The 21,494-nt window shown below is 46.7% G+C and overlaps 1 protein-coding gene across 12 annotated transcripts in view; it reads left to right on the forward strand.

Annotated features, from left to right (window-relative positions):
• Window positions 1-21,494, forward strand: part of DCTN1 (dynactin subunit 1) — a 39,252-nt gene that overhangs the window by 4,791 nt on the left and 12,967 nt on the right. For 7 of the 12 annotated variants that reach the window (XM_069072119.1, XM_069072030.1, XM_069072102.1 and 4 more), the window contains 4 exons: window positions 10,696-10,941; window positions 11,183-11,261; window positions 11,504-11,538; window positions 16,570-16,590. In XM_069072119.1, coding sequence (XP_068928220.1) covers window positions 10,696-10,941; window positions 11,183-11,261; window positions 11,504-11,538; window positions 16,570-16,590 — 381 coding nt within the window. Of the gene's footprint in view, window positions 1-8,414; window positions 8,688-10,695; window positions 10,942-11,182; window positions 11,262-11,503; window positions 11,539-12,027; window positions 12,446-15,041; window positions 15,060-16,569; window positions 16,591-21,494 lie in introns of those variants that run through there. The other 5 variants (XM_069072124.1, XM_069072048.1, XM_069072058.1 and 2 more) reach the window with 5 other exon arrangements.

The raw sequence follows: 21,494 nt of genomic DNA on the forward strand, positions 1-21,494 counted from the left end.
TTTTAGGCTCTGAGATCCTGCTTATCTTTTCTCTGAACCTTTGAGATCTCTGTCCCACAGAGCGTAGGGGGTTTGTCAGACCTCCATGGCTTTCCTTTTTTTTGCTATATCACGAATTCTAAGAGGGAAGAGTGGTTATTTCTCCCCCAGCTTCCCATCATTTGTACTTTAGCACCCAGCCAGTTCTTTGTTAGTTAGAATCTGGTCCAAATCACATTCCCCTTTGTTTTTCTTCTGCTTTTTGAATAAAATTACCATAAAGGCCAGCCAAGTATGTGTCAGCTGCTCTGCTTTTAACAGAAAGCTCCAGATGTCTAGATAATTGGAGTTCCCAAACACCATTGTATAAGGCTTCTATGCCAGGCTTGTGATGGTTTCTGAAATATTTCTTTCTTTCTTCTGTCCAAGTGGTCCATATTATACGCCTGAGATAATAGCACTTCTGTTTCTTTTCCATTGATCTTTACTCAGATGTTCTGTATTGTGTTTTCCCTTTCCTTTTTCTTGATTTCATCACATGAATATAACTTTATTAGATGCTCCTCTTTCCTATTTTCTTATTTATTTCTTTTGAATAAAATAAACCCTTACATATCCATATTGTACACCTGAGTGGGGGGGGATGGCTAGTTTGAGGAAGTGCAGATGTTGAGTCGGAGGTGATGGTAGGACATCCAGATAGAAGTGTCAAGGAGTCATTTATTGTAGTCATGGCTAAAGATAGAGACTTGGAAAACATCTGTATAGAAATGTTAGCTGAAGCAGGCAAATGGCTGTAATTTCTATGGGAAAGAATATTGGGAGTATATAATAGGAAGCTGAAGCCATTGGGAAATGCCCACATTTAGGGGGGAAGAAGTGGAATGAGAGAACACAAAGGGATGACCAAAGAGTTCGGAAGCTGAGTGAGGCACCGTAATGTGTCAGGAGCCAGGTGAGGAGGGAGTAGAGCATGTCCCAAGAGGTGATGAGACCAAAGTCAGTGGGGAAAGACCATAAGTCATTGGATGTGGTGATAATAGAGGTCATTGGTGAGCAGTCTGGTGCAGGTAGGGAAGCCAGAGGGCAAGGTATTGAGGAGGGTGAGAGTGGTGAGGAAGTAGAGGCAGTGAATGCTAACTTTTATTTGGAGAAGTTTATTTGCTTTGAAAGAAAGGGGAGACTTCTGAAGGGTCAGTACCTTGGGGAGTAGCAAGTTTGAAGAAAGATGTTTTGGGGTTGGTTTTTTTTTTTTTCAGGTTAGGAGACCTGAGCAAGTTTATGGGCCTAGAGAAAACCAGAGGAGAGAAAATGGAGCTGGGCTCTGAGGGAATAGGGTCAGGAACACAGAGGATCACTGGGCCAAACCCCTAGAACTTCCGTGTAGGCACTTGACAGTGTGCACCTTTAGGATTTATCTTTACCTTAGAGTGAATTGGAAACCTAGGCTCACTCTAGTTGTATTTGACCAGCCAACCCATTTAACATTTATCCCTTGTCCAGCATAACAACTTGATCTCTGCTCCTCTGCTGAAAAATCTTCACTTCTCTTAAGTAAAGTTTAGACTCCTTTATCTAGCTTTCAAGGCATTCCACAACCTGGTTCTTCCTTAACTTCTCACGTTACTCCCCCTACCCACTTTAAGTTCTAGCCAAACTGGGGGCAGCTAGGTAGCTCAATGGACTGAGCAATGGGCCTCAAGTCTTCAGATCTGTGTGACTTGGGGTAAATCACTTAACCTCTGTCGATCTTAGTTTCTTCATCTGTATATGGAGATAATAACATTGTCTCCAATAACAGCTCCTACTTCTCAGGGTTTGTGAGAAGTTGCCATATAAATTCTGGCTCTTAGTATTGTATTATTATTGGTTGTCTCTGTCCTGCAGACAGCCCCTGTACTTGCTTGCCTCTGTGCCTTTGTTCACACTGTCCTCTCTGCCTAAAATGTTGTCCTCTTCACATATTAAATTCCTACCCGGGCTTTAAAGCCCAGTTCAGATACTCAAATGCCATCTCTTTTATGAAGCCTTTTCTGATCTCCCTGTTCCTTATTCCCTTCTCCCCCAACAGCTTCTCCTTTCTGTCTCTACTTAGAATTAACTGTTTATATCTCACTAATATATTTATTTTTAAACTCTAATTCTAAATACCAAAAAAAAGAGTTTTTCCAAACATATGACAGGCTACAAAAAGGGAATTCTGGATGAAATGCTGAATCTCCATACTACTTGTTTCTAATATACTATAGAAGAATGTAACATTGTATACTTAGTTTTCCTTGTTTTTATCTTATTTTCCTGCTAGACTGTAGCCTTCAGGGGGACAAGAGCTTTCCAAACTTTGCATCTCTTTGTATCATAATATTTTCCACACATTACTCCTCCCTCTGATCCTTGTAGCATGGAAGTTGAAGTTTTTCCAGACCTTTTTTGTTTGCCTTCCAAACAAGAAAGGTTCTTCTGTGTCCCTTCCTCTGGATATTGTTTGAAAAAAATTGTGACTCTACAGGTCCTGGTGAACCCTGAGACTACCTTAATTCTCTTCTTCCCCAAGAGAAGATAAATTATGAAGAGATCCTGAGGAAGCTCTTTAAGAGGTCAAGCTGTGATAGCCTTACTCCCCCCTCCCCCTCTCTGAAGCCATTTATGTTTGCTATTAGGAAGTGCTAGTGGCTCCTATGTGGGAGAGATTTTGGGCTCTTTGTGAGTTCCAGCTTAGCTTGAGGTTCCTGGTGCTGGTATAGAGATACTTTGCCAGAGGCTGTGTTGGAGAATGTCAGCTATACAGAAATGGAACCATCTGGAGGAGCTAGGAAGCCAATTGGCCGGCTTCTGTGCTAAAGTAGTGCTTAGTGCTAGTTTGGAAGGGTTGTGATGTAGGTGAGATGGAAGGTCAGGGGAAGTGGGAGGGAGACAAAGGAAGAAGAGAGGAGGGAGGGAAAGGAGAGGGTAGATTAGGTGCATAGCCAGTGTGGAAGGATGTGAGGGGCTAGTTATAGTTGGTCAAGCCCCTTGGGCTAAGGCCCAGAGTTGTGTCCAGCAGTAAAGACACTATTCTTCACTACCCCCTCCACCCCAATCTTAACTAATTAGCATGGTAATGGAGACCTTGGAAGAAGCCAGGTTGCCAGCTTTTTGTATTTCTGACTTTTCATAAGACTTAGACCTGACTGAGAATCTTAGATCATTCAGCAGGCCCTGCCGGGTGAGCCTAAGCTGTTAGTAAGAGATTGAACAAGAAGGGTAGGCCCCTCTTATCAGTTCTCAGCATGGCAGACTAGCTTTAGCAATGGCTTTATATAGTGATTAATAAAACAAGCTCCTTTTCCCACATGGTGTCAGTTTTAAGTAGGGCCGAAGGGTGAGTTCGTGTGGCTCTGATGAGAGTGAGTTGGGGAGAGTGGTGGTAATGGAGGTGATGGAAGAGAAATAGACTCACCTCTTCTTGCTGCGGTTACTGGAGCATCTTCTCCATTGCCTCCATCTGCAGGTTGCTATGGTTACCTCCTCTGAGTGGCATTCACGGCAGAGATTTTTTTCTAGTTGTGCTCAGATATTGCCTCTTGATTTGAAAGGGGCACAAAAAGGAAGGCATTCTGCACTGGTGTCAGAAGCCAGTCAGCAGCCAAGTCAAAACAGAGTCAATTGAGGTGTTGGTACCAATGACAGCAGCTTTGTTGGCTGCAGAGGCTGCAGCTCTAGTTGTGAAATGGTGCAGCCCTTCGGAGCGCAGGCTCAGGACCCCTGTCTTCAGGGTCCTAGTGCCAGGGCTTTACTTCCAGGTGTAAGGGGAGGATCCCAGGCCCAGCTGATTGCTCATTGCCTTAATCTCCAAAATGTTTTGTTGGGAGAAGAGAGGAATGTCTTGGCTTTTTTGTGTGTATTCCCTTAAGGAGATTCCCTTTGGGGCCACCAAAAATATGTATAGTCACCAGGGCAAGCACATTGAGCTCTGTGGGCCCTCTGTGGCAGTGGGTGGTGGTTCCAAGGCCAGGTTCCTTCTCAGCTTATTCAGAAGCATATTTGAGAGGCAATGTGCTGAATGAAGCTAGAGGAACTATAGGTTCTTCGTGCCTCCACTACAGGGTGGTTATGTAATCTCAGCTGGGTCCTCTCTTTGGCAAGGCCCCCCTTTTACACCTCCTTAATCAATTCTTTTTTTTTTTTTTAAAGCAGTTGGGGTTAAGTAACTTGCTCAAGGTTACACGGCCAGTTATTATTTCTGGGTTTGGTGCTGAGTATCTGAGCCCGGATTTGATCCAGGTCATCCCGACACTGGAGCCGGTGCTCTTACTTGCTGAGCCACCTGGCCACCCCTAAGCAATTGGGGTTAAGTAACTTGCTCAAGGTTACACGGCCAGGTGTTTCTGGATGGGTGCTAAGTGTCTGAGCCCGGGATTCGATCTCCAGGTGTTCTCAACACTGGAGCCGGTGCTCTTACTCGCTGTGCTACCTGGCCGCCCCTCCTTAATCAATTCTTTATCCCACTCACCACACAGGCTCTTTCAAAGCTTTTCAGGCCTCCCATAGCAACCTGAGGCTACAGCTGAAGTTGTGAGATGGTGTAGTAGTTTGTCTCTTGTATTCTCAGAAAACCCTCACTTGATCTGTCCATCCCCTCTGGTTATCTTCCTACATCTTTCCTCCCTTTTTTGGCTAAACTCCTCGAGAAAGCTATCGGCAATAGATACCTCCACTTCTGATCTCTCACTGTCTTAACTTTATACAGTCAGACTTTTTTTTTTGTCTTAACTTTATACATTCAGATTTTTTTTTCCTTTTGGAGGGCAATTGGGGTTAAGTAACTTGCCCAAGGTCACATGGCTAGTTTTTGTGTGTGGGTGTTAAGTGTCTGAGGCCAGAACCAAACTCGGATCCTTCTACTCTGGGGCCAGCTCTTTACTCACGAACCACCTAGCAGCCCCATAGACTTTCTATCTCATCATTCAACTAAATCTGCTCTTCCAAAGTTACTATCTTTTAATTGCCAAATATAATGCCTTTTTTATTTTTAAAAATAACTTTTTATTGATTTTTTACATTACTTAGATTTCCCCATTATTCTCTCTCTTCCCCTTTCTGGGAGCTATCCGTTGCAACAAAGGATTTTTTAAGAAAATAAAAGAAAAAAAATCAGCCAAATTAATATGTTGGGGGGAAAAACAGACGTAATATATAGTGTGTATGTGGAATATTTCTTTTAATATAAAGTAATTGCAAGAGGAGGCAGCCAGGCAATTCAGTGGATAGAGTGCTGGGCCTAGAGTCAGGAAGACCTGAGATCAAATTTGGCCTCAGACACTTACTTGCTAACTGTGTCACCTGGGGCAACACAATTAACCCTATTTTCCTTAATCAACTAGAGAAGGAAAATGGCAAGCCACTCCAGTATCTTTGCCAGGAAAACCCCATGGACAGTATGGTCATGAAAAGTCAGACAGCTGGATGACTGACCAAGAACAGCAGATTTCCAGAGGAGTTCTAGCACTGACAGCTGGGTGGGGTGTAAGGAAAGGCCTACAGTGAGAGGTGATACCTGAATTGACCACTGAAAGAAGCTTGAGATGTACTGTAAGAAGCAGAGAGAAGGAACTTCCTCTGGGGTGAGCAGGGGAGAAGGCTAGTGGGTCTGGTCTAGGCTCTGGTTGTTGCTGAGCACCCTGGTTAATATCTCTGGGCCTTGGTTTTAGGGGCTAGAGCTAGATGGCTTCTAAGGCCCCAATCCAGCTCAGAATCCTAACTTCCTTATTTTGGTTGAGGATATGGCCATTTTTCCTGTCCTCCAGGTTGGAAACCTGGGCATCATCCTGTATTCTCTTCTCTCCCACACTCCCTTCCCCATCCAAACAGCTGCCTAATCTTGTGGCTGACACTTCCCTAAAACCTCTGAGCTCTGTCCCCTTCTCTCCACCCACACCGAACTTCCCACCTTACCCTAGCCTCCTCATTGAGCTCCCTTCATCCAGCCTCTCCCCTCTCTGTTCTCTCTTCTTCGTAATTCTTCTAATGCACAGACCTGATCAGCCCTCTGAGCTCTAAATCTCTAACAGACTGGTTCCAACCCATCCTTTTCAGACTCCTTTCTCATTAGTTGCGCTCATGTCCTTTTCCATCCAAACCAATGCAGGGCCATCTTCTATCTCTTTTTCCCACTGTGCTTCTTAGACTTAGGAGTTTCCTTCAAGGCTGAGCTTAAGTACATAAGACCTTTCCTGATCTTATTAGTTACTTTGTATTTATTTTTACTCCTCTGTGTACAAGTTGTTAGGAAAACAGGCTTTTCTAGGGCAGGGACTTCTCTTAGTGGATGTGTCTCTCCAGAACACCACACAGTGCTTGACATGTTAGAGCTCATTAATATATTTCTATTGAATTGAACTGAGCCTGTGGCTTCTGGGACTTGGAATTGTGGCATACACCTTTAGCTGGCTGCTCAGGAGATCTAGTGTGCTGTCTCTGCAGGTCTTGCCTGACATGGAGTCTGGTGCTGGTCCCCAACACTGAACCTAGTGTTAAATCACTGTAGCACCAGGACTGAGGTCATATCTTCTTGGCCCCTGGTGCCAGCCAGTGACGGCAGGAGGAGGGGGAGGAGTACCTTGTTCATTCTCAGCGGACAGGGGCACAAGTGTCACTGCAGAATCTGAGAGACTCTCAAATACTTTGTTCCTTGTTTCCTCTTCCAAAAAAAGTGAGAATGAGGGCCTAAGGTCATAGAATCCCAAAGCAAGAATTAGAAGGGACCTCAGTTGACATCTAGTTCATTCCCCTCACTTTACAGATGAGGAAACTGAGGTGCAGGGAGTGACTTACCCCAGGTCACATAGGTAATTGTGGTCAGAGGCCAAGGCAGCTGGGCTTTTTGTGAATGGATCTCCTGGGAAGACAGGCCAAGAACTCCCAGGAAGCATGTAGCTGAAGGAGTCTTGGGTTGAGCATTGTATGAATGTTGGCATTCCCCAAGGCCTTACCTGCTGCCATTGATCTGGCTGAAGTGGTAGAGCCCTGTCCTTTCAGATTGTCAAGGAAGAGAGTTAGGAAGGCTGTTGATTTATTCTCCATTTGCTACTATTTTTCTCCTAGTTTGGCGGGGTCAAGTAGCAGTGCCTTTCTGAGCATTCAGTTCTACTTGGTGGATGTCCCTCCCTCCTTTCACTCCAACTTTTCCCTGTGCTATGTTAGTGCCTGGGCCAACTCAGGCTCCTAACCAGTCCTGAGGTGGGGGGGACACCTAATGATCCCTTTTGACCTGACTCCTTTGGCAGAGTGTGAACAGAGGGCAGAGGAGTAGAAAGCATTTTTACTGAGATCTTTTTTTGAAGGGGAGAGAATACCCATATTTCTGGTAAACTTTTGCAGATGCTTCTCAACAAATGCTCAAACCCTCTTCACCCTCCATCTTCTCAAATACTGGAGGCACATCTGCCCAGTAGGATGGTTGTGTCTGACAGCAGGAGAGTACCTGTCAGTTTCAGCTTTTGTAGTTTTCCAGCTGTTTACCTATTGCTGACAAATAGAAAGGGCATTTTTTCTATTTTTTTTTTTTTTGCCTTTTGGAGGGCATTTTTTCCTACTTTAATAGCTCTTGGGTTACCAGAGTTGTCCCTTGTACTTGACCAAAGAATTTTGTTGCCTTGTTGATTTTCTTCACATTGTAAATAAAGTTGTTGTGTCATGCTGCTCTGCCAATTCCTGCTTCTTTGCTTCTCCCTCCAAAGTCTTCCTTTGTTTCTCTGAGGTCTTCCACTTTACTCTTCATTTTCTTCACCTGGTCCACTCTTGTTGGGCCCAGCTTTTGTTCCTAGCTTTTTGTTAGTACAGATGCTGTAGTTTTTAGTGTTTTTGTGCAAGGGGTATTTCCTGTTCTCATTATCCTCCTTGCATATAAACCCCATACAGGGCTCTTTGGGCCAAAGGGTCTAAACAATGGTTCTTGCACACTTTCGGATCATTTCCTCTAACAAATGGACCAGTTCACTGCTTTACAAGAAATTAATTATTCTGCCTGTATTCCCACAGGGACTCTTAACATTGCCTTTTGCCTTAATTTCCCACCTTTGACAATTTGGACTTGATGATTTTGCAAAGTGTTTCAAATGGTTGATAGTTTGCATTTCTTTTTTTTTTTAAACCGTTCTATCTTTTGACCATTTAAGAGAACTTGACTTTGGCAATGTTGAGACCTGAGACAGCTTCCCTTCAAAATATCATTGCTCTCTGCTGGCTTAGGTTGGCACCATGTTCTGGAGGGGACAGTGACTGTGAGCTCTGCCCATCCCCTTCAGGAGCTAGGGTCCCCAGCTTTTTTCATGCTGAGCAACAGTGTGAGAGCCTTGCCTTTTCTCTTGCCTCCTCTTCCCTGGTTCAGGTGAAGGTGCAGGGCACTAGGACCCAGAGGCTGGGAAGCTCTGACAAGTCTAGAGCTAGACTAGCGCAGAGTGAGGCTGCTCATCAGCTGGGCTGGCAGGACCCAGGCTCTGGTAGCCAAGGAGCTCCCCCCTTGTTCTCCCCAGACTCAGCCTGCTTGTCCCACCCGTTTGGGAGGCGTGGGAGAAATAGTGTCATTCATGGGCCTGCAGGTTTCTGTATGAGTCTGGAGGGCCTGGGGTCCCTAATCCCTCAGTCCAGTGTCTGATGGTCTGGGGAGAAATCGGGGAAGGAACCCGGGCAGAAGCATGGCCCAGAGCAAGAGGCATGTGTATAGCCGGGTAAGTGGGGGGCAAGATGCAGGGGCTGCCCCCAGCTGGGCCTAGGAGCTGGGGAGTAGAGGGCGGGCTGGGCCACCTGGGCCTGCGCTCTTGTGGCCATTGTTGCTGTGGGGGTTGGGCCATGGGCTGTGACCATCACTCACCTAACAGCTTTGGGGCATTGAAGAGGAGTCCCCATAGCCTAGTTGGTGTGGGGCCTTGTCAGACTCCGTCTAGGTGTCTGCGATATGCTGGAGGCTGTGTCTCTGCCTAGAGTTATACCCTGTATCTTGGCTTTGCTTAGCCTCTGGCTGTCACTGGGCCTCAGGCTGCAGGCTCTAGTGGGGGCTGGGACATCATGGGGGCCCTGAGTCTGGGTATAATAGACTTACAATGAAGTCTTTCTTCAGAGCTGCTTTGTTGTTCCTTCATCTCTCCCTAGCTTGAACTGAATTAGGAAAGGGCCTTGGGAGGAGGGTTGACACAGACTCTATATCCTTTTCTACTGACTTGATCCCCCTTACCTCTGAGGCAGTTACCCATCCTTTGGTTCCTATAGTGCATCCCGGGCTGCACTCTCACCATCCACTTGCTTGGTCTTTTTGGCATCTGGGGGATCAGCGTGTGTGAATTAGGGGGAAAGGGTGGTTCTGATTTTATTGTTAATTTATAATATCAATGGACCCCTCCAAAAGCCACTGGTACAAAGTCTGGCTGCCTTAGTAAACCACTTCCATCACCACTCAAGGTGTCTGTCCACCTAGATAAGTGATATATCATGAGTGATATGAACCCTTGAAGAGAGCTGGGAGATGGCCCACTCTTTCCTAGGGTGGCTCACTCCTGCAACTCTGTGGTTTGCTTTTTGGAATTTCTGACTGCTATAGGGTATCCCTTCCTGGGACCTGGGAGTGGGTACAGACCCAGACAGGCCCTGCTGATCACTTACTTGGCTCATGTCACCCTATAGTTCCAGAATTCCCCTGCTGTATTGGGTTGCCTGCCCTGTTCTACAGTGTTGCTGAAGTTGGGCCAGGTGCAGTGTGGTATGCCCCCTAGATCCCCATGGGCTACTTTCCATCCATTCAGAGTCCAGTTTCCTGTTTCTGTTCTGCCTTTGGTGTCAGCTTGTGTGTGTGTGTGTGTGGTCTAGCTTGTATGTCGTTATGAGATCCTGGGGGCACCCCCCCCCTTTTGCACATTGTCCAACCCAGCACATATTTACTGGGTTTCCCCTAAAGACTTACCTGGGGTGATAACCAGGCCATTAAGTCTGTTGTATATGTGTTTAAGAATAGAGGGTAGAATATTAAAGAATTCAGGGAAGTGTAGCTTTTTAGCTTTGAGAGGAAATATAAAGCTTCTTCTGGGGTTTCCTCTCTCCCACACTTACTTCTTGGAGGCAGCAGATAGAATGATGGTGAGCTAAATTGATAGCAGGGCTTAGGCCAAGGAAAGAGCCTATGAGTTGTTCCCTGGAAGTTCAGGATATAATAAGAATGGATTTGAGGCTTGAAGAAAAAATAACTATGTAACTGTGAATGAAAGAAGCCCAGAGAATCTCTCAAGTACAGAGAAGGCAGATGATTTCACCGGAGTTAGGGTAGTTAGGGAGTTGTAGACAGTTTCTCTGAATTGGGGGGAGGGGGGCATCCAAGAAATCGCTTGGCCTACCTTGGGTTGTTTCCTTCCCTCACTCGGGGCGGTACCCTGCAGAAAGCAGTGATGTGGTAATAGGAAACATTTTTAAAGCAAATATCAATTTTTTTCTAATTAGATATTGTATTAGAAATTATACTTAAGTTCTGTAAGCATTTGGAGATCTCTAGTGGATAATGAAGGGAATCTTTGGGCTTTAGGGTCTGGCCCAGACTTGTAAATATAGCTCAGAGTGGGTGACGCACATTCTTCCTTAAATCAGCCCTCAGGTCTTCTGTTAGAATTGGGATTTGGGTCCAGCACATTTCTTATGTGCTGGTGTGATGATGTCTGCCTGTGAAGCAGCTGACTGGGTTTGTGTCTCTCTCAGACACCAAGTGGCAGCAGGATGAGTGCTGAGACGAGCAGCCGACCCCTCCGTGTAGGGTCCCGCGTGGAGGTGATCGGGAAGGGCCACCGTGGTACTGTGGCCTATGTGGGGGCCACACTGTTTGCCACAGGCAAGTGGGTAGGTGTGATCCTTGATGAAGCCAGGGGCAAGAATGACGGGACTGTGCAAGGAAGGAAGTACTTCACGTGTGAGGAGGGGCATGGCATCTTTGTCCGCCAATCACAGGTACTTGTGCCAATCACCCACAGGCCTTTCCCCCAAGTCTCTACCTGTCAGGAGGTGGGCATTGGAGAAAGGGGGTATGGGAGAGAATGCCTAATCCTACTTAGCACAGGAAAGGCCCTATGGCTTTGAGGATAGCAAGGGCTATCTATACCCCAGGCTTTTGGGGTAATAAGGGGCTGAGTATGGGGAGCCGTCTCAGATATTTCTGACTGAGAGATTTGTGTCTGTTCCATGACCTCAGATCCAGGTGTTTGAAGATGGAGCAGATACCACATCCCCAGAGACACCGGACTCCTCAGCCTCCAAAGTTCTCAAGAGAGGTATAGCTCTCCTAGCTGCTGTCTCCCTTGCCTCTGAATCCTAGCTTATTCCTCCTCATCAGCTAACTTCATTTCCACATCCCAGCTTCTTGTGGCCAAGGGTCACTAGGGCTTCCTCACTAGTGTCAGGGTTACCATGGACCGTCACATCCTATTCCATAGCTGCTTTCAACCCTTCCTCCCAATTCTTATGGCTAACTCTTTCTACTTCTACCCTTTTTTCTTTCCCGTTGTTTTTGCAGAAGCAACTGACCCAGCTGCCAAGGCCAGCAAGCTGGTGAGTTGCTTCATGGGGCTTGGCTGAAGGGTTCTAACCTGGTTGGGGGTGGGGATGGAGGTGGGACAGGATGTGGGAGGGCCATGGCCTGAGGAGTATGGAACTGCTTACCTTTTAGTTCCTAGATGTATATTGTAGAGGTACCCAAAGGGAATCAGAATCAGTCTTGGGGACTAGAAGAAACTTGTTTAGGGGGCTAGGGGTGAGTTGATCAAAAGTTTCTGCTACTAGGAAGATTTTCACTATTTTCTAGTATATTCAAAAGCAAAGGTTGGGGGCAGCTAGGTGGCACAGTGAATAGAGCACTGGCCATGGAATCAGGAGGACCCGAGTTCAAATCAGGCCACAGACACTTAACAAAAAAACTAGCCATGTGACCTTGGGCAAGTCAATCCCAATTGCCCCTCCTCCAAAAAAAAAAAAAAAAAAGCAAAAGCAAAGGTCGGATTGGGAAGGCCTTGATGAAGCTTGTGAGGGAGGGGGAGTGGGGATCAGTAGGTTGTTTGGCTTAGGCACTGGGCTCCACGTGTTGCTAGCACAAGCTAGAGGTGGTTTGTGGGAGGCAGGGGCTGGACATTGGTGATCAAGGGGTGGGGGTAGGGCTCCTTTGTTTATTAGGGAATTTGCTTCCACTTACTTCTGTTATGGTATGTGAGAACGACTTGCATCGAGGGAGAAGGGCACCCTCAGCTCATCTCCAAGATGGCATCAGTTAAGAGGTATAATAGACTTCCATTGCCTCCTGGCAGAGGGTGACAGGGCTTGGAGGCACCTGTCCTTGTGGAAGGAAATTGCTGGGCTGCTGCAGACCCTTAGGGCTCACATGTGGCCTCGGTGGATTATTTGATCTCTAACTCTGTCCTTTGCTGAACCCCTTCCCATGCAGCGAGGATCGAAGCCTAAGAAGGTGGTGTGTCTCCTTGTTGTGTGTCAGTGGGAGGGAGTTGGCTGGCATCGCGCCTCCCTCTACCCATCCTGTTCTTCTGCATGTCCTCTTGATGCTGCATGCTTTTGCATGTCTCCTTGGGCCCTCGATGACCAGAGGGAAGGGCAGCCTTGATCCTCCCAGGGCTCAGCTTTACCAGGCTCCAGGTGGTTCTTCTGTAGACATCCCCTTTCTTTCAGCCAGTAATAGAACTTTTAGAGGACACATGATCCTAGCAGAAGCTGCACAGCCTTGGGTGAGGTGAAGGATTGTCATCGAGCTATGATTCGGGCATAGCCCTGACTTGGTAGCATGAGAAGGAGAGTTGGGCTTTAAGGAGAGCGGGAGGAGCAGACCCTGAGTTAGAGAAGCCTGGAATAGATGTTCCTAAAGGACTGACTAGATATCACCGTGAGGTTCTGTCCCCTTCCCTACCAGCTCTCCTTCCTGGAGTTGTGTCAGTCCTGTGTTTGCAGCTGTCCTATCGCTGTCCCTTCCAGAAACTTTTAGGGCTGTGCCAATTCCCCAATCTCTGTCTTGTAGAAGACATGGCCCTGGTCATAGCTACTATCAGTAGTTATTGGGGCTATGCAGAACTTGGAATCTTTGGGCTATAGAACCCTCTTGCTTCCCACTCTCTTGGCCCAGCCTTCACCTCCCCAAGGCCTACTTTGGTCCTTTGCCCTGTCTGCCTTTTGCCTGCATGTGCTTGTCCATAAGTCCCATGTGTGCTATGTTGTGATTTCCTTGCCTGATCACCTTCGGACACACTCATGCTGCATGAGGGTCGTGCTTTGAGCTTTTGGAGCTACTTGCTGGGGGGAAGAAGCTTGCTTTTGGGGGGTGGTCACGGTATACAGTGTGCTGGATCCCTGGCTTAGGGATCTACAATTGGAAGTTCTCTCCTCAGTGACTTTATCCCAGCTGGGCTCTATCCCATCTCATTGCAGGGACCTTGAACTGAGCAAAGAAGGGGAATAACACCTCTTTCTTGCCTTCTCCAAACCTGGGGAGAGGAGGTGGCTTCTCTCTAGAAGTAGCCTGTGGCTTCAGAGGAAAATGAGGGTCCCTTTCCCATGCTTCAGTCCCGGGGAATTCAGTGGTAGAGATTGGAAGCATGGTGGGGCTCCTGTTCTGCCAGAATTTCTTCTTAAGCCCCTCAAAGCCCTGGGCAAAAGGATGGGAGTTACTAATGGAGGACATTATCATGGAGACTAATTAAGTCTACTGTTTTTGCAGGATGTCCTTTGTGCCTATCCTAGTTGGGTGATGGGTGGGAGGAAGTGATCTCTTGTGGATGGTGGAATTTTAATTCCCTTGATCAATTGTGTATCATAGGAGCTAGTGTCCTTGGGACCCTGAAGGGAGGGGGGTTTTGAATGTATATGGTTGTGTATGAAAGAGACACACGAAGTGGGCGGGGGGGGGAATGGAGAGGGGACACTGTTCCTGGGTGGGGCTGGGAAAGTGGAGGGAAACACTATGCATATATGAGAAATATAGAGGCCCTGTGTGCACCACGAATGAAGGAGGGGAGGATGTGTGTGTGTGTGTGTGCACATGGGAGTGCAATAGAGGGATGACTGAAATGAAGGAGGGGAGATTGTGAGAGACACACACACAGGGAGAGGATGGTATGTGTTTGTGATTCAGAGAGGGGGAGAGACTATGTATGTATGAACCGACAGATGTAGAGGAAGGGAGACTTTGTATATGTGACACATGAGAAGAACCGTGTGTGTGTGTGTGTGTGTGTGTGTGTGATGGTGAGGGGAAGAGTGTGAAGGACAGATAGAGACCAACAGACACATGATACATGGTGAAGATGAGAGTGAGACAGAGACAGGCAGACACACAAAGAGGGAAGACTGGAAGGTGTGACAGAGGGAGATAATTATGGTGGAAGGAATGTCAGCTTCCTTCTGTAGCCCCTTCTGTCCTAAGGGCCCTGGCCCTCCAGCCCCATCTCTTGTTCTCCATCTGTGGCTGAATCCTGAGGGTTATGATCTCCTAGGGGAGTGGATACTGTGATGGGCGGTCCAGGGGGAGGAGCTAGGGAGTACTGGGTGTTGCTAGGTGACTGAAGAACCATCTCCCTCCCCCACCCCCACCGAGTCTTGGAGGGCGGGTCCGATGACATCACGAGGAGCTAGAATCCAGGGCTGGGTGCAGCTGGTCAGAAGCTGAGATCGTGGGATCTGGATTTACCTAGGATGGCGAGCTGGGCCAGGCTCTACTTCTGATCCCTACACAGAACTGCAAAGGACGGGGTGGGGGGTGGGGGTGGACTTTGGGGCCATGGAACCCTAGAGTTCCTAGCTATTTGGAGGCTGCACAGCAACCGGGGCTGGGAAGATGAGGCTGCATTGTTGGAATTTGATGCGCTAACCTCCTCTTTCCGCTGGTCCCCTCCTGCCCGGCCTGCCTCTCTCACTTCCCCCCCTCCATTCTCCATCCTCCCACCATCTCTCTGTCCTTTCTCCGGCCATCTTTCCTTGGTCCATCTTCCTTCCCGGTTCCTCGGTCCCTCTGTCTGTTTCTGTGTCTGTGTCTTTGATTTTCTGCAATGATGAGACAGGCTCCGACCACCCGAAAGGTACTCACTCCCTCTCCCACTGGCCCTGGCCTTGGGTACTGTGGTTACCTAGGGGTCGGCATTGATGCTGCTGCTACTGCTACTGCTGTTGCTGCTGCTGCCGCTCGCCGCCGCCACCACCACTGCTGCAAGTTACTGGCTCCGTCAGCCTGCCATGGGGAGGGGGGGTTGTCTGGGAGAAAGTGGGGGGCGGGATTGGCATTACCTGTCACCTCCATTTTCAGCTGGCTTTGGCTTTGATTGGGCTTTGTGGTTCTGTGTGTCCTGGGAGTTGTTGTCCCCCATGAGTGTATGGAGCTGGACATCAGTCTAGGGGCTGCTGTTGCTGTTGCTATTGCTGTTTGCTTTAAGAAAGTTGCCTGTGATGGGGGAACCTAGGTAGGGGACTGCTTTAGGCCTTCTATAGAAGCTTGCTTGAGTTAGATTCTTACCCTGGAGGTTATGGGTTTAGGGGCTTCCCTCTCTCTTCCAGTTGCCAATTTTAGTGGGGGTGCTGCTTTGCCTGGAAAAGGAGATGAGGCTCTTGTTCATCCTCTGTGACCCTGAGTTGTAGAGATTGGGGGATAGCCAGAAAGAAGTGCTTCTTTAGTTCTTGAGGCCCCTAAGAACAGGCCTCTAGTTGGGGTCTAATCTGGAGACTGGGTGGGGGGACACGTGAGGAAAGGAAGTATTTAGAAATAGAACTGTTACACGGTACCCTTCTGTTGAGATTTGGGTTTAGGTTATAATTTCCTATTCCTAATGGTTCCTGGGGTTTTGGGGTTTGGCTTAGGAGAAGAGCCCCTTTACATATACTGTTTTCTCTTTACCTTCTTCTTTCCTCATCTGTTTTCCCCTCCTCCCTAAATTCTGCAGCTGGGGCCACCTTGCTGAGCTCAGGGCTTCTGGCTAATTCAATATTCATAGTCTTGATACCTGAGCCCTCTGTATTGAGGTGGGGGGGGGTTGGATGGGACTTTGAGGGCGAAAGTTCTGCTCTAGTCACTAGAGAGCTTGAGATGAATATCCCAGGGCCATACCTCAGCAGACCTGATTTCTAGGGGGCCTCTCCAGCCTCTGACCCCTACAGCTTGGCAAAAGGAAGAGAAGGGCACTGGTAGGCTCTAAGATCTGCGGCTAGGGTCAGAGAGGGGTTGGTCTCCATTACTGAGGGAAAGCATAAATAGCTAGGTCTTTGGGGACCTGGTCTCTGGGGCCTCCACCACCTGCTGCCTCTGTTCCCCTGTGGCTGGCTGAGGTTACTGAGGAAACCGGGTCCTTTAGAGAAAGCCAACGGGCCAAAGCTGTGCTGGGAGAGGGGAGGACTTGGAGCACAGCTGGGGAACAAGGGGGCAGGTGGTATTCCTTGGGGGAGGAGGAGGGAGAGGGGAGCTGGTCATCTAACAGAGGCCCTGTCCCTGTTTCCTCTCCCACTCTCTCCACTGTTCCTGCTGCTGTCTGTCTCTGCTCCTGTCTTTTGCTCCCCTGAATATTTCTTCTCCTCTGGCTCTGCCTCCTGTTTCCTGACCAGACTACCACCCGCCGGCCCAAGGTGAGAGAGAACAAGAGGCCTCTTCTGGGGTCCCTGCTGTATGTGGGTTGTGTGTGTGTGTGTGTGTGTGTGTGTGTGTATTGTGTATGTGCTCTACTACCACATGTGTGTTTATGCCTATATGTGATCAGGAGATGAGGCACTTGCAACAACTGAGGACATTTAATGTGTATTGCCTACCAAAACTGAGCCTCAGTTTCCTTATCTATAAGATGAGGTTGGAAAAATGATCTGTAAGATCTCTTTCACTTCTGACAGCGTATCTATCAGTCTATTTCTGAGATAATTGACATGCAAGATTATAGAGGAAACAGTGGTTGCTCACTCAGGACCTAGCGTTAATTGGGGCATACTTCCTGGAAGAGGAGTCTTTGGGATGGGCAGCCAAGATGCCCAAGGCCTATGTTTCTTTACCTTTTTTGTGTCATGAACTCCTTTGGCAGCCTGCTAAAACAGCTTGTGGACCTTTTCTCAGAAGAATGTTTTTAAAAACATAAAATAAAATACATGGGATTGCAAAGGAAGTTGATTATGTCAAAACAGTTATCAAAATATATTCAGATAAACAAATTCATGGATCCCAGCTTAGGAATTCCTGGTCTAGACAAGAAGGGGAGAGGGACATGGCTGTTTTAAGAACCTTTACAGGCTATGAGGAATGGAGATATAACTGTCCTCATGTATAATCAATCATGTGCCTTTATTTCCCTGTGTGTCTTTCTGTGTGACTAGGGATATGTGTGATTATCATGTTGCCTTGACAAGCTCTTGTGGGGAGGGAAGGGGGGGATGGCTGTTCTTCCTGATGCTATCCTCAAAAGGTAGGGATGGGCTGTACCTGTGTATCTATGACTGACACCATATTCCAGTAGTGTATGCTAGTGTGTGACAATATGTGACCTAGCTTGTTGGTCCATGTGTGACAGCATCTCTTATATGTCTATATAGATACCATCATGTGACTTAGGTCTCTGTGACAAAGCCCAGCTATCTGTGTGTGGCCAGTGTAAATGTCAGTGACTATGTGTGTCTTGGTGTTCAGTGATTCATGTATAGGAAGGAAGCCCCTTTTGCCTTCCCGCCCCGCCGCTCACTTCCTAGGTGAATGGGATGCCCTGTGGCTTCTTCTTGTCCTTATCTTCTTCCGTCCCAGCAAAAAGCTAAGTAGCCCTTGGCTGAGCTAGTTGTACCCCTGTTCACAATAATTGGTCACCATTTGAGTACTAGGGCTCTTGGGCCTAGGGAAATGGCACCAGTGAAGCCAGTGCCCTCTCCAGATCTGAAAGACCTGAATTCGGTAAGGCTAAATTTGATCAGTGTAGATGAAAGCCCTGTAGTGAGTTCTGTAGATTGACTTCACAATTACAGGATGAGGGAGGTCTGGCTAGATGACCTTGAACAGATTGGACAGTATTACAGAACTACAAGCACAATATGAATCAGAACTGGTACAGTAGCCAAAAAACCCAACTTGATCTTAGACTCCTTGCTTAACACCCAGAATGAGGGACATTTGATGTCTGGCCTCTCTTCTGGTTTGGAATCATGTTGATAAGCTGGAGCTTGTCCAGAAGAGGGAGACTAGGATGAGGAAAGGACTGGAGACCATGACATATGCAGACTGGTTTACATAATTGGGGATATTTAGTCAGGCAAATGTTTAATCCCCTACTATGTGCCAGGCACAGTGTACGATGTTGGGAATGCAAAGCCCAAAACAAAAACCCCTTGCATTATATTCTACTGGAGGAAAACATGTACTAACAAGCAAATACAAGATAAATTCAAAGCAGTCTTACATCTTGTGTTGGGAAAGTCAGGCAGGGTAGATGTGGCTTGCACTCAATCTGGGTTCCAAGTGGTGGGGTGAAGAGGAACACGTACCTTTGAGCATGAGGGACCGATGGCCTATGTGGTAAGAGAGAGGTAAGAGGTAAGAGAGAGCATCATATACAGGGAACGGCAGGTAGGCCAGCTTGGCTGGAACAGTGTGTGCAGGGGTTGTGTGTAATTATCTTAGTGTGGTGACAGAATGTAAAGGACTTGCCATGTCCAGTGGAGGAATTTGCATTTCATTTAAAAGCCAATGAAGCTTCTGGGTAATATCATAGGTTTTAGAGCCTTTTAGTCTAGTTCAGATTGGTGAGTAACATGGTCAGACATGTCCTTTAGAAAAATCAGTTTGGAAGCTGGGTGAAGGACTGATTGGAGCAGGGCCAGGCTAGATGGAGGGAGGCCAATTAGGAGACTACTAAGATGGCCCAAGCCAGAGACACTGGGCCCTAAACTAGGACGGTGGTCCTGGGCCCAGAGAAGGGGCCAGGTCTGAGAGACGTTGTGGAAGGAGAATCCACATGACTTGGTAACTAATTGGATATAAGGTTAGGGACAGTTGAGGAGTTAGGAAGCTTAGTGACTAGAAGGGTAGTGATGTTCACAGAAATAGGAAAGTCCAGAAGGCATTAGGTTTAGGAAGATAGCTCACAAGTTCTGCTTTAGACATGTAAAGTTTGAGATGCTTTTACTTCAGGGTGATGATGTCCAGCAGGCATTTGGTGATGTAGATGAGTTGAAAAGAGAGAGAGGGGCTTGATAATTAGATTTGGGAACTAGCTATTTAGAAATGAACTGTGGAAGCTGATGAAGTCACCAAGAAAGAGTAGAAAGAGAAGGATCAGGACAGAGAACTGAACTACAGCCACACAGAGGGGTCAGGACATTGATGATAGTCTTGCAGAGGAGGCTAAGGAGTGGTTAGACTGGTAGGAGAACTAGCAGAGATTATCCAGGAAGCAAAGAGTCATCTAGAGCATCAGGCCATACCGAGTGATCCAGAAGAATGAGGACTGAGAATAGGCTGTTGAATTTAGTGAGCAAAAGATCATTGGTGACCTTGGAGAGGAGTTTCAATTGAGTGGTGGGATTGAAATACCTATTTGAAAAGTAAATGGGAGGTGGAAAAGGGGAGATAACAAATGTAGACATGCTTTTCTGACAGTTTAGTTATGAAATGAAGCCTATAAGATGATAGCTTAAGTAGGGTTAAGTAGGTCAAGTAAGGTTTCTTAAGGGCAGGGAATATGGCAGAGCTGGGTACATTGGTAGTCAGCAGAAAAAGAGCCAGTAGATGAAATAGGGAAAACTAGAGCATGGGCACATGTTTGAAGGGGCAGGCTCCTGAGGGACACAGGAAGGGCTGAGATCAAGAGCATGGATAGAATGGTCAGGCTTGCCAAGGAGCAGGCCCATCTGTTCTCTGACATTAGAGCAAAGTGTTTCTTCTTGTAGGGATGTGTTTCTTATCTTCAAGTATTTTACAGAACCTGATAATCTCAGAGTTGAAAGGAACCTTAGAAACACCCCACTCCCACTATACCTAAACAATCCCCTCCACAACATACTTAACAAGTGGTCATCCATTTCTTGCTTGAGGACCACCAGTGAGAGGAAGGTGATCCATTCCATTGGAGATAACTCTAAAATGTTAAAGGATTTTTCTTACATCTATCCTAAATTTGCCTTTTTGCAACTTGTATTCATTACTCATAATTCTGCCTTCTGGGGCCATGAAGAAGAAGTTCAATCCTTCTATGTTCCAGCTCTTCAGATACTTGAAGATAGCTACCATGTCCCACCTAAGCATTCCCCATTCCTTCAGTTTATCCCCTGTGTCATGGACTTGGAGGCCTTTCACCATTCTGGTTGCCCTCTACTGGATAATCTTGAGCTTTTATCATTCTCCTTGCTAAAATGTGGAGGCTAGGATTAATTGTAATATTCCGAATGTTTGTGATCTTCCTAGTCCTGGTCACAGTTTTCTTAATACTGCCAAAGATTTCTTAAACTTTTTTGGCTGCCTTATTCTGTTGTTGATTCATGTGGATCTTGTAGTAGTCCATCAGAACCTCTAGATCTTTTTCAGATGCATTGCTATCTAATGATGCCTTCTAATTTTGTACTGGTAAAGTTGATTTTTTGAATCCAAGTATCAGACTTTATATTTATTTCTTTAAATTTTATCTTCTGCATTCAGGCCAGTGTTGAGATCTTTTTGGATCCCGAATCTGCCACTCTGTTTTAGCTATCCCTTCCAGCTTTGTGTCATCTGCTAATTTGATAAGAATATCATCTGTGTTTTTAGCTAAGTCATTAATTAGAATCAAACACAGATCTCTGGGACATACTATTGGAGAAGTCCTTCCAAGGTGACCCTATAACATTAATGGTTACACTTTGAGTCAATCAGATCTCAGTCTACCTCACTGAAATATCATCTAGACTCTCTCCATTTGGCTAAGAATTGCAGAAAAGAATTTGTCAGATGTTTTGCTGAAATCTAGGTCCTATGCCTTTCTTTATACTGGCTGTCCTCTGTGCCTAGCATGATCTTACATTTCTGCCTCTTAGAGTCCCTGGTTTCCTTCAAAAGTCAGCTAAAGTACCACCTTTTACATGAAGCTCTTCCTGATGTGTACCCCTTCCCCCAGCTACTAGTGTTCTCCCTCCCCCTCATTTTGTGTAAGTTTAATATATACTTAAATATGTACACGCCTCTCCTGGTAGAAGGTTCACCACTGGAGGTAGGGACTGTTTGGTTTTTGCCTTTGTATCTCCAGCATTCATTACAGAGCCTCACACATAGATGTTTAGTAAATGGTTGTTGATAGATTGATGGGCGAACTGTATAACTGCTGTCTAGAAGCCCTGCCAGAAAAGGAGATGGGATTAATTGGTATGATCATGCTCCTTTTTCTGTATGTTAATAGCCATTAATTTCAGAAGACGTTGTAGAATTTTGCTAGGCATTGGAACCAAGTTTATGGCCTATAGATAGCAGTCTCTATTCTTTTCTCCTTTTTTGAAAATGGAGACATTTGTTCTTTTGTAGGTCTATAGCCCCTCTG

This window comes from Petaurus breviceps, unplaced genomic scaffold (assembly GCF_028583685.1).
Source record: "Petaurus breviceps papuanus isolate PSGF00001 unplaced genomic scaffold, PetGlider_PUasm1.0 140, whole genome shotgun sequence".
NCBI lineage: Eukaryota > Metazoa > Chordata > Mammalia > Diprotodontia > Petauridae > Petaurus > Petaurus breviceps.